A 21,474-nucleotide genomic window follows, 5' to 3' on the forward strand; every position below is an offset into this window, starting at 1 on the left:
CTTAAAACTGTGTATCCACCTGAGCCTCAGTCATGGCCCATTACTGTTGTGAGGTGGAGTGTAATGCAGGACACAAAGGCAGTCAATGTTAGACAAAAGCAAGATGTTTATTGGCTGTTTGCAAAGCCAGTAAGTAAGTACACAAAACACCAATCCAAAACTTTCACAGGGAATTACAGAAAACAGGAAGCAGAGAGCATAGACAAACAATCTGACAAGGACAAAGAGGGAGACTGGACCGTTTGTACACCGAGGGCCGGGGGGGGGGGAATAAACAAAAGACAAACATTAAACACAGAGACAAGAAGACTCAATCATCAAAAAAACAGAATCAGAGGGAACAGACAGGGTAACACTGAGGGAACCAAACACACAAGACATAACAAACACTAGCACTGGAACTGTAAACTATCAAAACAGAAACAATCCAATAAAGCTAAAGCTCAACGTACTTAAGCAATACTGAAAACACAGGATCACGAAACAACGGCTTTCACCCGAAAAACCGTGACGTAAAAACAGAAATCAAAGACTCAATGTCACAAGAAATCAAACTGACAATTAAAAAAACTAAGAAATCATGAACCAAATTCAAATATGACATATGAAGTCATTTCAGTTTAACATAGTTCCCATATGGAGCATGAAACTGATGTGCTGCTCGGGGTTTAGAGCTGTTGCTCATTTCCAACCCTTATCCCTTGTTTGGCTTTTACAGCGAGAGCCAACGAATATCAGTAACAGAATTAAAACCAATAAAACAATTAAATCAGGAATCCAAACACAAAAATCAAAACTTCAAACTCTAGCGTAACAGTGAAAGACAAACTTCTACATCTTCACCAAGAATCCAAAAACTTAAATACAGACAAAAAATCGTGGAACAGTTTCCAGAAAAACCTCAGCACTGCTGTGTGGAAGCACAACAACACTTATAAATTAATAATCATGTTTTTGTGTTTGCCAAAGAAAAAGAAATACTCTAATCTATCAAAAAACGGGCATCTTACCCGAAAGCATTTACAGTATGTAACCTTATATTATTGTTTGAAAAAACTCTCCCAAGGCCTACTTTGACATAGGACTGTGACTCCTTACAGGGGCTGAGATGATTAATAACTGCATGGATGCTACATAAATAAGCACACCATTAAAAGAGCAGTTTACCCCAAAATAAAATGTTAGTATTTTTCTTCTGGTGCTATCGAGCCGTCTGAATTATTTTAGTGTGAGTTGGAAAGTTTTGGAGATATCAGCTGTACAGATGTTTCAGTTGGGTACAATGGAATTAAATGGCACTCAACCTGTAGTAAAAAAAAAGAAAGAAAATCAACTTAAATATCTCTTTTCAGGAATCTTGACCCTGTTACTTTAAAAAATATAAACCTCTTTCTGAGCAGTTTCATCTAAAATGTATTTTCTTTCTACTGAACTACTCCAAGTACTTTTTAAACCTCTTAATCACCACCTTATCATTGCTTCATCGGTTTTGATGAGCAAAATTAGGAATAGTTGAATTAATCTGATGCCATTTGGAGCTTTATTGTCTTAAATAAAGAGTCTTATGATTGAAAAAGTTGGCAGAGTTAGGTGGATTACAGTGGGGCACTGCCTTTTTAGTGTGTGTCAGGGTGTGAAATGACCAGAAATCATCAGCCAAATGTCGTCAAATGTTGGCCAATGTTGGCAAGTTGGCTTATTTTCCAGGCTATGGCACATAACCAGCCTCAGGTGGAGGTCAAGCTTGAGACGAACAGTAAAATTGGCAGTTATTTTTTTTCTCACACTTTTATAAAGCGACAGAACAACAACAACCTTGTCTAATATTAACACATCTGCAGTTTTCCAGAGCGACGGTTTTCTCATTCGGTGTTTGCCATTATCAGGGCAGTGTTGTGCGGTTAAGTGCGCCTGGATCCACACCTCTGGCTCAGTTGTTTTAATACAACTGTTAATCAATGCTGCAGTTTTTTAATTTTGTGCCTCAGGGACTCTGGCTCGTCACGCTTGTGAGAAAATTAAAGTGCAGCGCGAGAGCGTCGAGGCAGCGTTCTGTAAACAGCAGCTTGGATCAAAGTGTGTGATTTCTGAACCTGTCCTGTAGTGTGGGCTTATCCTCAAGACGAGACAAAAGCTATTCTGGTTCACTCTGTTGTCAAGGCAAAGAAGAAAGATTGCTGTAAGCAGTCATGAGTTCTGTTCTGTATTAAAATATACTTCTTTGTTTTCACTAATATTCAGGTACAAATTTTTTGCAGGAAGAGTGGAGAAATACCGTCATGGTCTTAATGCAAGATAGTGTTTGGACGTGGACTGTGCTGTGTTATTGTTACAGTCAATGCAACTCTTAAACTGATATCTTTAAGTGAGAAGCATTTCATGCCTGCAGCTTGTTGTTGTTAAGACTCTTCAAAGAGTACAAAAACCCAGGTGACAACCAAGGAAATAACAAACAAACTGATCTTTAACCCCAACCAAGAATGTTTTGTTGTCCAAAAAGTATTACTGCTTCACTCTCGCTGAGTCGACTGAACCTAAATGATTAATTCTGTTAATTTATTAAAAAACTAACCAAATAGACTTTAGTGCCCAAACCTGCCTAAGTAGTTCGTAATGCCTATAAACCTAATGCTACAACCACATTAGAGAAAACAAAGACCCTGGCTTCAACCAAAGAAGTGTGACCGTGACCAATAAATTGAACCTCTCTAAGGCAGATCCAGGCTACGTCCACACTAATGCGTTTTCGTTTGAAAACGCATTGTTTTCTCTCCGTTTTGGCCTCCCGTCCACACTGAGACGGTTTTTTCCTCAAGGAAAAACGCAGCATTTTGGAAACGCTCTCAAAAACGCATACATTTCAAAACGGAGCTGTCCCGTCGCAGTGTGGACGCTCGAAAAGGCAGACTTTCTAAAACGATGGCGCATTTTAGTCATTTGATGCAGTCATGTGACCAATTAAACAAAGATAGCGGAGAGCATTATACAGCAGTTGTTTTGATTTTGACAGCCCTAAAAAAGATTATTATCAGTCTGTACATGCTCCAGATGGCTTTTCTTCAAATTATTTAATTCTCACTCGCTTTTGCACATGCGCAGGACTGGAACGTAAGCGTTTTCGGTCGTTTCAATGTGGACCCTCAACTCTGTGAAAACGCTAGTGTGGACGCGGAACGTTTTCAGACGAAAACGCCGTTTTCAAATCTATCCGGGCTAGTGTGGACGTAGCCACAGTTACACCAACCCAGTATTTTAGCCTTTCAATTAGGATGTGATGGCCATCGGTGTCAAAGGCTGACGTGAGATTTAACATCAGCAGAACAGAACATTTAACTGCAAAATGGCTCTCAGCAACCGTGACTCAGACTGCAACCAGTTGGCAACCAGCTGGGTGGAGTCTCCTGTTGATCTCTCCTGCAAAGAGATACAATTCAAATGAGTTGGACTCATCAGTGCAGATAGCCTCAGATTGATTTGATCACGTTGGCTCAAAGACGAAGTAATTGCAGTTGGTCCAAATTGGACTTCGAGTATTTAGAGACCGGCTGCTTTCTACCAGGTGTGATAAATAAATGTGTTCTGCTAAAGAAAAAAAACCTGGTGTCCACAAACACACACACGGCTGTTTGTGCAAGTTTTTCACAAACTGCCATGAGACTATGTTCAAATACATGGAGTAGATTCGTAAAACAGGAGAGCCCAGTTTAATAAAGATATCAACACTTGGCTGGTACTCATATTAGTCGGTAAAGCCGTCAGCGGGCCAGAACTCGCACCGCTAAGTGTCTTAGCCTCCCATTTTCTCACTTGACTTCCTCTCTCTTAAACTCTTATTTTTCCACATAGATTCAGTTGTGGGATGAAAAGGGAGGTCAAAAAGTGAGACTGAGTGGCAGATGGAAAGGAAATGGATGGGTGAGAAAGAAAGAAGCTATAAAGGACAATGAAGTCAGGGAGAGGGTGTAACGAGTGGTACTAGAGTAGGAAAAGAGATGGACAGAGATACTTAGAACAGTACATCCTGGCTTACTGACAGCCTTATTGGCCGTTAAGTCTCATCTTCATTTTTCTCATGTTATCGTCCCACTCTCCTGCCCTCACAGTCGCTCTAGCTCTTTGTGCTTTGAGTCTTTTCTTGTCCTTTCTCTTGTGTTTTCTTCTTTCTTCTTTTTCTCTTCCATCTGCCTTGTTCTGCAGTTGTCACATTAATCAGATCCCTCAGTCACATTTCTTCAAGCGGCAGGCACTTTATTTACTCAATGCATTCACATAATGAATGGAGCAATCACAGTGCAATCAAGTGCAAGCAACCTCGCTTATTGTTTGACAAGAGACTGCATGCATTTGCTTGTTCTGCAATCCAGATACGACAGTGTTATTATTGCTGTCCTCCCCCGAATCTGTAGTTTCAGGAGATGGCAGGCTCCCGAGCTTAAGTATTAATTTTTAAGAGGTTGTTTTTTGGCTTTTAAAGGGCAGGTAATTTTCCAGAAGAAGCCTGGGCATATAAAAAGCTGTAGCAAAACTTTAACACAAGACAGTGAGGGGATTTTGTTTTTAGTTTGTTTTAGATATAAATTTTATTTTAAGATGAGGTCCTGCAGTTTTTTTTTCATGTCACAGAAAGCTCAGCTGCAGAAGAAAATAGTGTATGTAAAAAAAGTGTATGTAGGTAAAATGAGTGACCACTCAGCACTTTTTAAAATACTTTATCACATAATTTGGTCTTTTTATTTGTACTTTTTTAATAATTTATGCTCCTACTAATACTTTCTGATTGCATTTTCTGGGTGAAGGTAGTTTTATAGTCCATTTTTAGGATGGAAGACTGAACACAACAAGAGATGCAGAAACACATTTTCACTGTCAAATGAAAGAGATTACATCTGACTTGAGACCAGCATCTACGTGGTGCATATGCCTGGTGGAAGATCCCTCTGCATACTGATAAACAGACCAGTTTTCTAAGGCGTGCATGCCCTTTTTACACAGAAATGGCCCGTACAACTTTTATTTTTTTAAATAAAAGTATTGTATGTATGTACCAACTGGTCTTTGCTTAGTCATTTTTTCCTTACATAGTCCTCTTTAGTCTTTAGATGTAAACTTACCCCTATTACCCATAGACTGTGTTAAACTTCCAGTTTCACAGGACTTGTGACACAATCCCAAACAAGTGCTTACTATTTTGCTTTAACCCGTGACTCACAGCCCTCACAGCAGTGCACAAGCACCTTCTCATTCATTCATGGGTATCAAATTGTGCCACTTTGAACAAAGCTGCTGGTGTCATGTGTTGTATGGTGTTGGTGAGTGACGCACTCTGGGAACAATGGTTATGGGGCAGACCTCGCACTCCTAAATCATCACATGTGCACAGTTGTAAAGTAGCTGTTGGCGTCACATTCAAAGGCACGGAGGAAAAATGTGAAATCATACCAGAATGTAACCAGACAGTTACATCACTCACAAAAGGAAACCTGTTATGTATCTTTAGCAGGCAAGTTCACATATTCAGTAGAATTAAATTTTATTTATAGCGTGCCAAATTATGACAAACGTATAGACATTACAATAATACAGAGAAAGCCCCAACAATCAGATGACCCCGTGTGAGCAAGCACTTGGCGACAGTGGGAAGGAAAAACTCCCTTTTAACAGGAAACAACCTTGCCAAACCAGGCTCAGGAGGGGCAGCCGTCTGCCCTGGCCGGTTGCATGTGAGGGGAAGAAGACGGGACAAAAGACTCTGGAAGAGAGAAAAAGATTAAATATTAACCAACGATTAAATGACATATACACTTTTAGTGTATATTTATTATATTTAGTGTATAAAGTGTATATTTATTTTCTTACTCTTCTTATATCTTTTTTTTTCTTTTCTTTTTTTGGACTGATGGAACTGGAGCCTCATTGTCTTGTCTCTCTATATACTGTACTGCAGCGGTCACCTACCCCCAGGCCACGGACCGGTACTGGTCCGTGAGTCTTTTGGTACCGGGCCGAGAGAGTTGAGGCTCGGGTGTGAAATTTATGGTTTTCAGGGTTTTTATCGTTATGTTTTTATCGTTTTTATCGTTAACTCTGTTTCCCTGGGTCTTTTCCGTGTGTTATGAATAAATCTTTTTTTTGGTACCGGTACTGGTTTTATTTTGTTGTATTTATCCGTGACACCTTAAAGGCCGGTCCGTGAAAATATTGTCGGACACAAACCGGTCCGTGGTGCAAAAAAGGTTGGAGACCGCTGCTGTACTGTATATAATGGAGATGACAATAAAGTTTACTTTGACTTTGACTTTGCATCATGGAAAGCGGCCAGGTGCCCTAGTCTATTGTAGAGTAACTAATGCAGGATTCAAGCTCACCTGATGCAACCCTACCTGTAGGCTTCATGAAAAGGGCCATTTTTAAGTCCAATATTAAAAGTAGAGAGGGTTACTGTTCAGGTTTTTAGTTTTGGACTTACAGAATCTGCATATTCAGGTTTTTAGTTCTTCTGATCTTCTCCTAATATTTAGGTTTACATAGTGGCTTACACAGTGAGGACTGACTTTTAAGTACCATTAGTTGGCAAATGAATGAAACAGTCTAGCACTCATAAATACTTGGGAAAATGCTGGATCAATTGGGAACCAGTGTGGGCAGAGAAAGCACTTTAACTCTTGATCACAAAGTGCACCAGTGGAGTTGCTGGCAGACAGCAGACTGGTATTCAAAATCTCTCCACAGGATACATGTTAACTGAGTAAAATGTGCCACTGCTAACAGTCTGACCGTAGAACCAAATGTACTGGATGGAATTTAGTAAAAAATAAATAATGTGTGTGTGTGTGTGTGTGTGTGTGGGTGTCTCTGTGTGTGGTTTTGCATAGTTTAATGTGTCTGCCTTTGCAGAGTGTCAGTGCACAGGCAATTTTTTAGATATAATTAGCATAAAATTAAATGTCAAAATGTGTGTGTCACCGAGGGAGTAGCAAGTGCTCCTGCGTGCACCAACAGTATTCGTCCAGATTTGTAGAATAAACTCGAATCTTGAATAAAATTGATCCAATATCCAGATTTTTACCAAAAATGCAAAGTTATTATTGAAATCCACATCTCTGAGTTAAATGAACTGAATGTGTGTTTACAGCCCAGTGCCACACAGACTGCCTGTCGTGCTCGGGAACGCCTGATCACTGTGACAGCTGCAGGGAGCCACAGGCCTTACTTCATCTTGGCCGCTGCCTGTCTGTCTGTCCAGTGGGCTTCTACGCCGAAGGACGAGTATGTGCAGGTAGGACTCGCTTTTAAATCTACAGTACTGTTTCCATCCATAAAAGGGTAAGTAGCACCCAGGTGCTGCTAATCAATGTGTTAAGTGATCATCAGCAAGCGTGAACGTCATCACTAAAAGCAGACGTTTGGGCTGTTTGCTGGAATCCTGAAAACGACATTTAAGTACAGGATGATAAATATTATTGATTTCTGATTTGGATTAGCTTTAAGTTACACATTTGTGGTCACTGAGCTTGTATCAGTGGTGCACTGCACACAGTCACAGTCGTCATTTCTGTGTGTTATCACTGTTTAAGTTTCTTCTTCTTTTATTTCGTTTTACTTTGTGCATGTGGGCGAATATAAAGTTGTGAGTCTGAACTCACATTGTTGATAAGATTATCTCTCCCACTCGTTTTCCTTCTTCCTCTCAGACTTCTTTTAATCTTTCTGGGAATCTTTTTTTCCTTTAGCTTTTTATATCTCTACTTCCTCTTCTTCTTTTTCCTCTTCTTCTTCTGCTTATGTCTGTCTGTGTGGGTGGCTGTGGTGGTTTCAAAGGGATTTAGCTGCTTTTTATTCTATAATGTTAAGAATTCCTATTAAAAACAACAGAAACCTCCACATTGCTTTGTTTCCCTTCTTCTGGTTGCTCTTGTTTCATTGTGCCGCTTACAGATACACAGATACAGATGTCTTAATGCATGCTTAATCATCCAGGTAAGGAAATCCCAAAAAGTTAAACTTTTTGTGGTATAGGTACACTTCACTGCATAAAACAACTGTCAGTGCTAAAGTTAAAGATATTAAGGAGCTCGAGGTCTTTAATAAGACCATTTTTAGAAAATCATGGCGTGGCCTAATATAGATATCTCAACAGTACTTTTGCATAGTCTTAGAAGGCCCCAGCCAGCCTGTCAGGGAAATTGAAGTCACTCACCGGGTTTAATGAGTTACTCGGTTCACTTTTGATGAGCTGCACATCAGTTTTCCTTTGCTTTCCACTACAGGAGCGAGGACTAAGATGTGACAAGCAGTCTTGCAACTCACGTGTGAAGTGAAAATTTATTTTGGAAGTGACTGACAGCCACTGGTTCCCCTTTCTCCCTTGTCTCCCCTGCAGCCTGCCAATCATCCTGTGCCACCTGTTCCAGCAGGTGGGATTGTCAGTCCTGCGGCTCCAGGCTGCCCCTGCTGAACCCCGATAGGAGTCAGTGCCTGGCTTCCTGTCCACCTGGTTCCTATCAGCACGACCCGACACACTGTCGCTGTGAGTATCACAGGAGTTCATGTGCACTATAGCGGCTTCTGGCTTGCGTTGGGCAGCATGTTGCTTTGACTCGGATCCACCCGTGAACGCCAAGAAAGATGGATTTCCCCAGCTGCTAATAGCGAGCAGTTTAACAGTAGGATGCAGTTGGTGTTTTTGGTGCCGGGGATAAACTGTCCGCGAGTATTTTCCACTGAACTGAGTCTGAATATTTCATAGACTGATGAGGCAGGGAGTTCTCTCTGGGGCTGTTGTGTTATTGTGGTTGTGCTAAGGGTCTGGAAAGAGGTGCAAGTCATTGTCTGGAGGAACAGCAGCACCAAATGTACTCACATATTGTACAGACATAAGAGGTCCTGCATTTGATTAGATATCTGCTGATCTTGTGCTGCACGTTGGCTAAATCTCCCCTGCAGGATTGGATAGAAAAGTTTGTAAAGTTTTCTATCTTTAGATAAAAGTACAAAATGTGCTTCTACTCGTATAGATTTTTTTTTATTTCTCCCTGTGTTCGCTCCTTTCCTTTCTGTTAGTTATCAAAAGAACATGAAGAAAACTGAATTGTGTATGAACAATTATTAGGAAGTAAAATGACTTGAAAATCGTTGCATCTTAATTAGGCTTTAAACTTTTATTGTAATATCAACCCAGTAAAAGCTGAATGTGTTGAATTATGCTGCACATGCTGCCTCCTGTCAATCAGTTAACAAACATAAAAAAAAAATAGTAATAACAGCCAAAAAACATATATATATATTAAAACACAATGGGCTGTACTGTCCAAGCCATTTCTTAGTTGCATATTGTCTTCAGTTAATTTCAAATGGTGCATGGAAAAAAATGCACAAAAATGAAGCATAAGAAACAACTTTACACATTTGCTCAGTGGGACTCGTTCGTTTCCCAGTTTCATTGTGCCAGACTTGACGTTTCAAATGTTTGGCCTGCATCAACCTGAATGTGTGTCATCACCGCCTGGTGAACCAGCCCACCTTCAGATGAAAACACCTGAACGGTGACATGGAGACAACTAAACAAACCAATTTCATTTCACAAAAAAAAAGAACTACACACGTAAAATTCTGAACTCTTTAGAATTTCTGTGAAGCAGAGAAAGTATTCGCCCACAAGTTGGGAAAATTAACTGAACTCTTCTTAAAGCAACAACTTCAAGCAGATGTTTCGTGTTGCAGTTCGTGAAACCTCCACAATGCTTATGCAGTACATTTGGATAAGTTGTCCTGGTTTGCTGTTGGTTTGATGGTGTTGCTATGCACAGAGCTGCTTTGAACTGCTTTACCCAGGTGGGCTTTGTTGACGGAAAGCAATTTCTGCAGGTGTTTTGCTGCTCTTTGTGTGCTCTTTTTCACCTTTTTGATAAGGGCCTCCCTCCTAGAAACAGTAACAGGACTCCAGAATACCTTCAAATTGTAGGTTTGTCTTGCTGTGATCTTAGAAATGCTTTTTATGCCACATCCACGCATTTCTAAACTATTCTGAAAGTTGTCAAAATCAAGACGTGGTCTTTCTAAAGAAGACTTGTGACTAGCTAGATGATATATGCATTTATTTATAGGTAGGGGCACCTCTACTACTCCCAGTCTCATCTAAATAATGGGAATCCATGACTTTCTGTAGATTTGAAGAAGCTGTTGTTAGATGGAACAAACTGTGACGGGAAATGTGAAAAGTATAGCTGTTAATTATGAGTAATGACGGTCATTCCAAAGGTCAATAAACTTTTCAGCCCAGTTAATACAAATGTCAGAAAAAAATTAATACAGATTCTAACCTGTGACTGGAAAACAGTAAGTTTGTGTTTTCTTGCTTATAAACTTTGTGACTTCTTGCCAGCATGGAGATACTTTGTAGAGTTGTTAAACTAAATTACTCCAGCTTTTAATGCCTGAGTTTTAATGGATTTAAAGCTTTTAATGCTGCTTTATTGCTAAATTGCTTTTAAAGTCGAAATTAGATTGTGAATAAACTAGTAACAGAAAAGCTTTTGTCCATTTTTCTTTTATAATTCTTAAAGAGTTTATGCAGGAAAGATAGATCGATCCTCTGCAGCAGCAGCATAAAGAATACAAATAAACTGGTATTACTGTGTGAAGGAAGGCTCCGTTCTCTATATGCAATACATGAGTGTCCCTATTAACTGTCACTGGACGTATCTATTTCAAAGGTCTCCCAACATTTCTAGTCCTGGGCCAATAAATAAAACCATGGCTCGGTGAGCTAACACCCTGTGGGATTGCTAATACGCACCGAAATGAGCTCCTCTATTGAGTGGTGGAGACCTGCGGGGACTCCTGGGGATGATGGGTAGAAATAGAGAGGGGTGGGTTAGTGAGCAGAGAGTAACCACAATGTGATTACAGTCTTCAGTTGTGCAGCTCGATTTCATACCTTAATGAATATTGTCAGGAGGATTTCAGACCTCCCAGTGCAAAAGCTCGTTGAACATCCTTAAATAGGTTAGACAGCAGCAGGGAGCTTTGTTTTACGCTGCTTCCACACATGTACTGTATACAGTAGCAGCTATTGGACAAGCCCTCTGTGGAAATTGCACTTTATGCATTTATGCAGCTTCTGTCCTGCGTCGTTGCCATTAGGTGTATAATTTGTTCCTTGTGCATTAATCCAGAGTCTACAGTGTGTTAATGCTGCAGGTAAGTTCACAGCTGCTAATGTCTTTACCCTGCATGCATCCAGGTTTAATAATGTGTTCTATAGAGCTGAATTTCCAAACACGAAGTCTCTCAAGTGTCTCAGCCATTTCTTTTAACCTCCAACTTGCTTTAATCAGAGCAGACCCCCCCCCCTTGTTTTTTCCCCTGCACACAGTTTTGCTCTGGAGAACAAAAGAGCACCAGTGGAAAGTGGGACTGAATTATTGTGACTTTAAATCAGTGAATGCCTGCATTAAAGCTATTAAGGTGGATTTAGGCTGACTGAAGTCTCATACCAGCACTTGTTTAATGAGGAAAAATAGAAGGAAGGGTTGAGAGAAAAGGCAGAGGAGATGGGAGCTGACAGAAGTAATGAGCGTGTGAGGTGTCTGGAAGGTGCCAGAGACATTTCTTGGCAGGAAGTCGAGACCACCCAGGACTCAGTGTGTCGCAGCAGGCCTCCCTGAGGGGATTTTTTTTCCCACCTCCAGTCAGTTACTGAAAGCTTCATCTGCATGCATTCAAAGTTTTGGTGTAAATAATCGTGAGGAGCCTTGTGCTGACGCTATCGTACAACACCTGCAACACATTTCTTCATCCTCTTTTTTTCCTATAATTGCGCCGTGAGACTCAGTCACACTTGTAATGTTCACTTGTTTGGAAACGTACGCCGAGACCGAAAAACAGACACATCTATCTTGTTCAGGTGCAGAGTACACAAAACCTGATTTCTTTCTCCCCACGGGATTTTAACACTGTTTTGCGCTCCTTTAAATTCCTCCTTTATTGCATTGTTTTGAACCTAAATGGGCTCTTCATCAAGTACAACAAAACTGTGTAATAAAGCAGGAATTTTAAGAGGAGCCGATAACAGGGTTACAAGTCCCCGCGGAGATAAAATCATAACGACATACAGCACTTCTGCAGATGCAATTACAGGAGGTCTCATTCCAAAGCATCAAAACCCCATTAGCCTCTAAAGTCACATCTAAAGTTAGAGTCTGGATAAGTTTAAGAGTTAATCCCAAATTGGTAAAAGATTTTTAAAAAGTTCAGTGTGTTGCTTTACACCTTTTATTGTGCAGAAGTGTACAATAGCCTTTTGGACTATTTCCAGATAATGTAGCGCCTACTAGAAAAGCTGCTAGTTCTATCTGAGCACCATCGAGGAGACGGACTCCATTCATTTGGCATTAAGTGCTCAAATTCTGAGCATTTCACAAAGTCAATCATCAAATTAATGATTAAAGGTCTGAGTTTTAAAGGTCGATGTAGGCAGTACCTCATATGTAAACACAAGCTTTCATTGCCTAAAAATAACCAAGTACTTCATATATGAAGTATCTAATGTATAAACATAATAATGCTGGTGTGACGCTATAGCAACATAAAAGTTTCAGTCAAATTTGGTGTGGTTTCTTTGATTGTTTTTTTTAATAGTTCATAATTTTTTTGGAAAACAACCTTTTTTTTATAACCCTGCCGAAGTTTTAATGCTGGTAAACCAATTTAAATGACCTTTTTTTTCATCCTTACACTGACAGGTTTCTTGAGATTAGTGTCACTGCAGACCGATCGTACCCTGGATACAACGTGTTCCTACTCCTCCCCTCTAGTGGGCGCTACAGAGCCCTGCACGCCAAAATAAGCAGACTTCTCTACACTTTCTTTCCACAGGCTCTCACTCTGGTGAACTCTTAAAACACTCACAGTGTCAGTGCCATCCACCATACCTGTGGCTGAATCAAAGCGTGCTCGTTTGGTGGTACATGTGTACAGTGATATACGTCCCTTATGCATTTTATTCATTCCGTTATTTATTCCAAAATCTTTATTGCACATATAAATATAAATATGCTACATGTGCTGTTATTGTCTGTGTCATGTTGCTTTTGTCAGTCTTGTCTGTTTAGTGCAAAGAAAAAAAATCGCTCAGTTCCTTCTACGTGTGCACGGACTTGGTCAGTAAAGCTGACTCTGATAGATTCTGGTACATTTTTGTAAATACATGACTTGGTTGTTGTTTTTTTATGCATAATCTTCCGACATTTTCTGCACCAATCTCATTCTGAGTAGGTTTAACTGATGTTGCTTTGTGAAATTTCAAGAAAGCTGAAAACATAGACTCAGTACCTGCGTGACTCTATCGCTCATTGGTAGCACTCACACAGCATTTTTAACCACTTATTTAATTTTTGCATTTGAGTTGACTTTGTGGATGTGGCAGTCAGAATGTGAGGCGGCTATAGAAATACTACAATTTCACAGCCTCCCTTCTGCTGTTGTCCAAAACGACCTTCACATAGAGGTCTAAAAGCTTTTTCATGTGGAGCCATTGTGAGAAACCTGATTTTATTTTCCTCCTGTGTTCTTGCTGGGCTGATTTGAACCTTTGCTTCCATCAGGAGAAAAGCTGGAAGAGCTGGAAAAAAATGACTTCTTAGAAGTGAAATATGGACGCCACGAGGTACTTCATTAAAATTAAAATTTCCATGTAGACTTGGAAAAGAATTTCACAATACCGATAGAATTTTCCAAAAGTGTGGATGACTATGTTTGAATCCTCTTCATTTTCTTCTGGCTGCTCCCTTTACCTCCATCTCATGTATCCCTGCACATGTCCAAACCATCTCAGCCTGAGCTGCGCATTTTTATGCCAATGAAACTCTCAGCATCTTCAGCTCTGCCACCTTCAGCTTGGCGTCCTATGTCTTTGTTAGTGCTACAGTCTCCAAACCACACCCAACAGGTCTCACTGCCATCTTGAAAACCTTCCCTTTCACTCTTGGTGCCATCCTTCTGTCAAACTTCACTCCCGATGCTGGTCTCCACCCACTCCACCCCGTCTGCATGCTCTGCTTCATTATGTCGGATACCCCAGGTAGCTCATTCACCTGTTTTTTCATCTTGCTTCATTCCTCTTCTCTCCAGAGCATACCTGCACCTGAGAGCCATCTCATTATCGATATAAACCCAGTGTATCACTGACTCTAAAGGACACCTTGTGTGTATTCGTGAGAGCAGCTTTGCCAAAAATGGAAATATTTGACACCCTGGAATTGAGAACAGGCTGGACTTTTAAATAAAAGCTCCTGTTTTTTGTATTATTTGCTCTCCTTTCCAAAGCTGCTTTCTCCATGCTTGGCTTAATTGCTGATTCTCTCATGCCATCTCGTTTTATCACTCGAGGTTTGGAGGGGGTTGGTGTGAGCCACGGCAGCAGCAGCACAGTAATTGTACATCCCCACCCGTCCCAGAAGGACAGAGAGCGAAGATTATCCAGTGCACTGTGTGACTGTGCATTCATCTCAACCTCGCCTGGTTTATGCAGAGGAGGCTTTAGAGGGGCTTTTTGGCAACTGGCCTGCTAGGATTACATTTGCTGATAACTTTACGCTCCAGGCGGCACAGAAAAATAAATTGCTTTCCTGCGAGGGGCAAGGTAAAGGACGTGTAATCCCCTTGTTGGCTCCAACCATTTTTGGATGCAGCGTGTATGAGCGCGTGTGTGTGAAGTGACCCAGTCATATAAATGTAAGAATCCCATCATGTACAGAGTGCTTCTCAATGTCTTTTTGCTTCATCTGCACGAAAACAGCTACAGAGTATCTGATGCTGAAATGGGCAATGGTCCATAATTCAACAAAAGATTGTTTTTATAAATGATTTCATTTCACCACGGAGGATCAGTCATGCATAGGTGAAACAAGCGTATCATCTTATTTTGGGCTAAGGCTGTTATGGAGCCTCTCTGGACCTTTAGCACAATGAAACGAACAGCCACACGCAGAGAGAGGGGCATTAAAATTGAACGTATGTGTGAACTAATGAAAAAAAAGGCTGCTGGGAGAAAAAAACCCAGACTTGAACACAGAGAGAAAGAATGATGGCCAAAAATCCAGTGTGAATCTGTGGAGAGGGCAGTGGGCTGAGGCAAGAAGCAGCCTCGGACAGAGAAATGAGAGTGAGAGGGGGAGAAATAGGCACACAACTTCAAAATCTGAGAGGTAGAAGGAAATAGGAAGAGTTGAGAAGCATAAAAAATTAAAAGTCAGATGGGAACCTGTCAGTCTGTCAGTCACTGCAGAGGTTTGGCTTTTACTCTTCACACACACGGTGGAACAAAAACTTTACTCTCCTGTAACCTTACATGTCCTCTGAATTTGGCCTTTTCTCATTCAGGTAAACCTCACTGTAACTCAAAGGAAATCAGGTTTGGTTTTGCATGATACAGACGTCCATACATCCAAACTTAACACTAAAGTTTGGATTAATTTTCTGCCTTTGTGGCAGTTGCTAGTTTGCATGCATGCCTGTGCAATATGGAAATTTACTTGGCGGGACTTGAAACGTTGCCTGTAACAGGTAATCAATCACAGAGAACATTTGCTGTATCTGTCTTTAATTTTGACCCTTTGGTGCATTCAGGTTCATTAGGAGACTGCAGATATTGGTTGAGCAAGAAATTTAATGTAGGTTTTTTTTTTGTGTCCCGTTTGGTTCTTTAGCCATCAGAATTATTGCCTGAAGGCCAAGAAAGACGCCCAACGGATTTACTTTACCAAGTGGATCATCATGGCCTTGCCATATTGGTCCATTTGATTGACCTTTATTATTATTATGTCTTTATTTAATTTTATTTTATTTTCAGTTGTTACAGATGGGACAGACATGACTGGGGGATAGGAAAGGGAGAAGGAAAGAAAGAGGGGGAGAGAAAGAAAAACAGAGGGGAAGAGGTCCAGTGAGAAAAGGTACTTAAAAAAATCACCCGGATCAGAGATGAAAAAAACAGAAGAGAAAACAAGCAAAAAAGAGAGCAACATAATAAAAACAAGACCATCGCAATAATCTAGCTAACAGTAAATAACAGTAGATACTAAATATTGAATGTTACTGTGCAGCACTCAAGATCGACAGTGCACAATGTGCTTTGAGGTAGCAGCCAAGAAAGGTGTAGTTTGTGTGTTTGTACACCCGCGTGTACACCTGTGTGGACGGACACGCTTGTATTCAAAAGGAGATCCAGGCCCCAGACGTCCAGAGGCCCCAGGGTGCGAGAGCCCAAGGAGGACCAACGGAGGGGCAACCGTGCCACCCTCCTGGGAAGAGCTGAGGAGAGCCCCAGACGAGGGCTCACCCAGCAGCCACGGAGCAGAAGCCAGAGGGGGCTGCAGTAATGTGCCCGTGGGCTCTGCCAGCAGCCAGCTGTGCCAGAATGGACCAAGCCCCAGGCCCAGAGACGCGAGGGCCTACCCACCTCCCCCCAAAGGGGCCAGACCAAGCTACGGGCGCCAGTCCGCGCCAAGCTGCCACCGGGAGTGAGCCGGTACATACCTGAGCGTCAAGCCCTGGACACCAAGAACCACCAACGCACCGACATCTGAGGGCATCAGCCACCACCAGGGAGTGTGGTGGGGATTTAATGGAGTTTTCTTCAGCTTGTTCTCAAGGTTTTGAAGCTGGAGCTTCCATCGGATAACTGTGTCTGCATGTCAACATAAAAAGACAAAAATACACTCGGTTACTGTCATGTTCAGGAAACATGGTGAGACGTGACATATCCTGCTAGAAGCAGCCACCAGAAGATGAACACTGTATGTATCTTCACATAAAGCTGTAGTGTTTAAATGATGCTCGGTTGGTAGTTTGCCAAACTGTGTTTGCCATCCGATTCACATCAGACCAGGCAGTGTTTTCCAGTCTAGCTGTAGCCTCAGGTTTCTGTTCTTGGGTAACAGCAGCGGCACCTGGTGTGGTCTTCTGCTGCTGTTGTTTTGGATTCAGGGGTGCTCTTCTGCAGAGCTTGGTTGTAATGAATGACTATTTGAGTTACTGTAGCCTCCTCATCAGCTCAAAGAGGTCTGGCCATTCTCCTCTGACCTCTGACATCAGCAAGGCTCAGAGAACTGCTGCTCGCCGGATTTTGTCTCTTTTTTGGACCTCTGAAATGCTTAGACCAGCATATGTACTGTATATATGCCCAGCTTAATTTTTTCTCTCATCCTGATACGAGTTAAAACCTGTGTGTCCTGAAATAGTAAACAGGCTTGACAATACACAAACTCTAGCATGGTCCTTTAACCCATGGGCCTGCAGTGATTTTAATCTCATGATGAAATGATCAAAAGTTCTCCATGAACTTTTAACCCAGCTGAGAAAAACTTTTATTCTTAATTTGAAAAGATTAAAAAAAAAAAAAAAAAGATGAGACACTGCGAGCGAATTGGGTAAAATAAATTCAGTAAATGTGAAGTATTTAAGGCAAATCAAATCAAATCTACATTAAATATTCCTTATTTTATAAAGTCTGGATGGAAGGTATCCGTCATAGAAAATTTTGTGTATGTGTGTGTGCGTGCGCGGGATGTTTTGATTAAATATAAAAAGTTTATAGTGATCCTGGTGGGGAATATGTGCTTTCAGATGATAAAGAGGAGGATGCAGAGAAAGTTATTAAAAGATACGAATGCCGTTACCTGAGGAAATCTGTATCAACAGGCACGAGGGAGCCAGAGATTTATCTCACGCTGCTTTCCAACAACTTTTGCAATAACACAACTTCTGGCATCTCCCATTAATTCACTCAGATTTTTATCAGCAGTTTAAAGTGACACTGATTAAATTAATTACACTTTCCTCGGCGTGATATTCACTTGTCTTGATCAGTTTTGTCTCACTTCTTGTGCCTCATTAATCCCCAGCCATGGTTTATTTCTCAACTTTAACTTTTAAGTTGAGAAAGATCTACTCTTTCACTTTTAACCTTTGACCTTTCACAAAGGGACATTCAGTAAATAATAAATGAAGCTGTTAAGCATGTGTAAAGTGCTATTATATTAGTGTGTGTTTTGTCCATTTGTTGCTTGTGTTCCTCACACTGTGTTCTGCTACATCCCTGCCTCAATTCTTTTGTAAGCCTCCCGACTTTCTAGTGTTTTCGCTTTTTTCTGTCAGGCTTTGTTGGGACCGTGTGTATCAGCTTAGTATCAAAAATTGCTTTTTATTGTTCTCCTTTGTCCTGTGTGTAGGTCCTTTACCTGAGCCTTGTAGCAGGTGGTATTGGTGCTGTTCCCATTGTGTGTGTGTGTGAGAGAGAGACTTGGGTTTTTGATCTTTCGGTGTCTGATTAGGCTGAAGCCTAAAAAACAATATGGCTGGGTTTACTAAAACATTGTAGTGTGGGGTAAAAGATGATTCTCAATGTTTGTGATAAGCTTCACCGTAGTTTTGTTCCATATCACCGTGACTCCTTGGTCTGGTCTGTCTGTGTCCTGTAATTGGGTGTAGTGGACTAATCTATATTTCCAAGGTTCAGAGTGCTTTAAAATGAAATCCAACTAGGTGCTTACATTTGACAAGCTGAGGATGGGCAACAGAAAAGGCAGAAAATGAGATCTAGTCCTCGGAAAAATGAGATCCTGCACAGCTTTACTTAAAAAAGTCAAAAGGCTTTAGAGAGTATTTCTGATCCCGGTGCATTACGCTGCGAGTTCCTTTAAGAACTCCTAATATACGGATATTCTACTGGGGTTCCCCATCCTTTCTGTTAACCACTTTCTCAGCTGTCACTGAGTGAGAAGTGGGGTGAACCCAGGATAAGTTGCCACTCTATTAGAGACAGACCATTCACTTCAAATCTGACATGCATGTTTTAGACTGGAGGAAGTGCCTGGAGAGAACCCAAGGAGAACATGTAACCACCACACTGAAAGGCCCCAGAACCTTCATACTGTGGAGCAGCAGTCAGAACCGCTGCACCACTCTGACGTTTTTTCCTTATAAAAGAAATTTCTTTGGATTTCATGAGGTGAGAGAAACCGGTGAGCTAACAGATTCACTATCTTATAAGCCAGCGTCGGCTTCCACCCATATCAGAGCGCGTTGATCAGTATGAGTGTAAAGATGGCACCCAGAGGGAAATCCACAGTCTTTGTAGGAAGGATTCATGGACTTTGGAGGTACTTCCACAGGATTCGGGATTCTTTGCAAAGTGAACACAATTTGGGGAAAAGTTGGACAAAACCTGAACTACACTGAGGTTACAATGTTTCCCAGATCATGATGAGGATGATGAAAAGCTTTCATATAAAGATTGCAGATTTTCATGAATCATATGTGAAGGTGACCCAGAAGAAACTTGTGTGTTACACATTTTTTTAAAATGTGGAAACCTAAAAGTGCAGTTTTCACATTCCTTCTGCATATTTTTTTTCTTTTTTTGTAGGTTTGTTTTTATCTAGTTTCTGTCAGTTTTATTTTGTAGCGCTTGCTGCATCTGGCTTCATTCCGTGGGCCGCTGGGAAATCACGGGTAATCATACCAGTTAGTGCAGAAATGGGTTTTTTGCTGCTTCTATTTGGGCACACACAAAGGGACACACACAGAGATAAAAGTGCAGGTGTATGCAAAGGCGCACAATCATCTCCCGCATTTCATCTCTAAGGTACTTTCAGCCCTTACGTATGTGTGTGCATACGTGTGTGTCTCCCTCGGTCACACGCACACACGCACAGTTAAACTCTTACATGGTCTTCCCACACAGCTCGCCCCTTTAGCCTCCCACTCTGTGTTTGTCGGCACTGTTGTGAGGCTTGTTAGCGCTTTTTTTTAACAGCAGCTAATAGAGCACCACTGATAATGCCAACTATGCAGACCACACAGACACACACACACAGTCGCACACGCAAACAAGCTTTATTAGATCCTGTAGCTACTTGTTGAACGACCCTGATTATCTCACTTGTTTTCTTTGTTGTTTTTACAACCTTAAATATTTTGTTAATGCACGAACTGCATTATGGAAATAAAACTGTTATTGTAAAGGATCAGTGTTTCTGAATTATTTATACTGTTTACTACAAATCACATGCAGTATATCGCAGAACTTTTGCAAACTGTGCTTGCAGGATTTGCATAATTCAGATTGTTTCTTCTACATTTGGCATGATTCAGGTTATCCGTTACAATCACATTTATCCATTTCGACCTAGTTCCACCTACTGTGCTGTACTGTATGTGTTTCTTTTCAGGAAACGGGCTAAAAATCAGACCTCGTGGTGCTTTAGGACTGAAAGAAAAGAATCTATTTTCTGTTTTCTTATTTTTCAGACTGTCACGAGTCGTGCTCGGAGTGCCGTGGGCCGAGTCAGCAGGAGTGCGTGTCGTGCTCAGACCCAGCTGCCTTGCTGAAAGACGGGGCGTGCGTCCTTGACTGTGGCACAGGTTTCTACAGTCAAGAAGGCGTCTGCCACGGTAAAGCTGACACACATCCACACTGCAGCACTGAAGACATTTAGCTGAGTTTCAGTTTTGACTGGTTTAGTAGAAATAGCACTTCTGCTGACGTCTTTACTAAAAGTAGTGCAACTCCACAGATGCCAAGCTAAAATAAGGTCCAACACAAAACATTAGGTGTATATATGCAGGGATGATTTGAGTACATCACCATCCAGAAAGCCAAAAAATATCTTCTTTAAGGAATCAGTTTACCTCTGGCTTGTAGTGATTTGTGTACATTTAGTTTCGTTTGCTGCGAGTCGGCTGTAGATGTGTCTGCTTTCCCTCGAATGTCATGACAGTAAATGGCCACAAAACTCTTATTATATTAAGAATTATTATTATATATATATATAATATATTATTATTATATTATATATTATTATATTGAATTAACTTTTCCGGCCAACTGCTACCAAACATTCTATATGGATAAACAGCACTATGAGCCATAAAAAAATATCCCATCTCATTCTGTAATATTTATTTATTTATAAAATCAGGAAGTTACATTCTCTGATTTCCTTCCCTCTGTTTTTAAACCCAGCCAAAATGTTTAAGTTTGAATCAATGTGTTTAAAATACAATGATTTTATCCTAAAGGCCTCGTTTACAGAAGCGTAGAACTGCCACCCAAAATCACGTTATAGCGTGAAAACTTTATTGTTTTAACAATATATACTTTTCATGTTTGAATAACATAATATCATGTTATTCCAATATACATAACTATCACGTTATAACAAAAAACCTTTCGCGTTCTTACAATATAAATATTATTTTGTACGAACGTGATAATTATATTGTTTGAGAAATAAAGTTTTAACGTTATAACATATCTTTTATTTTTTGAACATGACATATATGTTTGCCTTAAAACATAGTGAAGTGGATGAGTTCGAGAAAATCGCTCGTTCATCGGAATTAGTTAAGTTCTACTTTATGCTTGGATTGATGCATGGCGAGATTTTGTGATAATTTTGTGATAGTTATGTA

General features: G+C 40.7%; 1 protein-coding gene across 1 annotated transcript in view; it reads left to right on the top strand.

The window, feature by feature from the left end:
- fras1 (Fraser extracellular matrix complex subunit 1) overlaps positions 1-21,474 on the top strand; it is a 303,563-nt gene that overhangs the window by 128,893 nt on the left and 153,196 nt on the right. The window contains exons 12-14 of the mRNA XM_039621075.1: positions 7,133-7,276; positions 8,381-8,527; positions 20,311-20,454. Of these exons, the coding sequence (XP_039477009.1) occupies positions 7,133-7,276; positions 8,381-8,527; positions 20,311-20,454 (435 nt within the window). The remainder of the gene's footprint in view (positions 1-7,132; positions 7,277-8,380; positions 8,528-20,310; positions 20,455-21,474) is intronic.

This window comes from Oreochromis aureus, linkage group 12, assembly GCF_013358895.1.
Source record: "Oreochromis aureus strain Israel breed Guangdong linkage group 12, ZZ_aureus, whole genome shotgun sequence".
Lineage (NCBI taxonomy): Eukaryota > Metazoa > Chordata > Actinopteri > Cichliformes > Cichlidae > Oreochromis > Oreochromis aureus.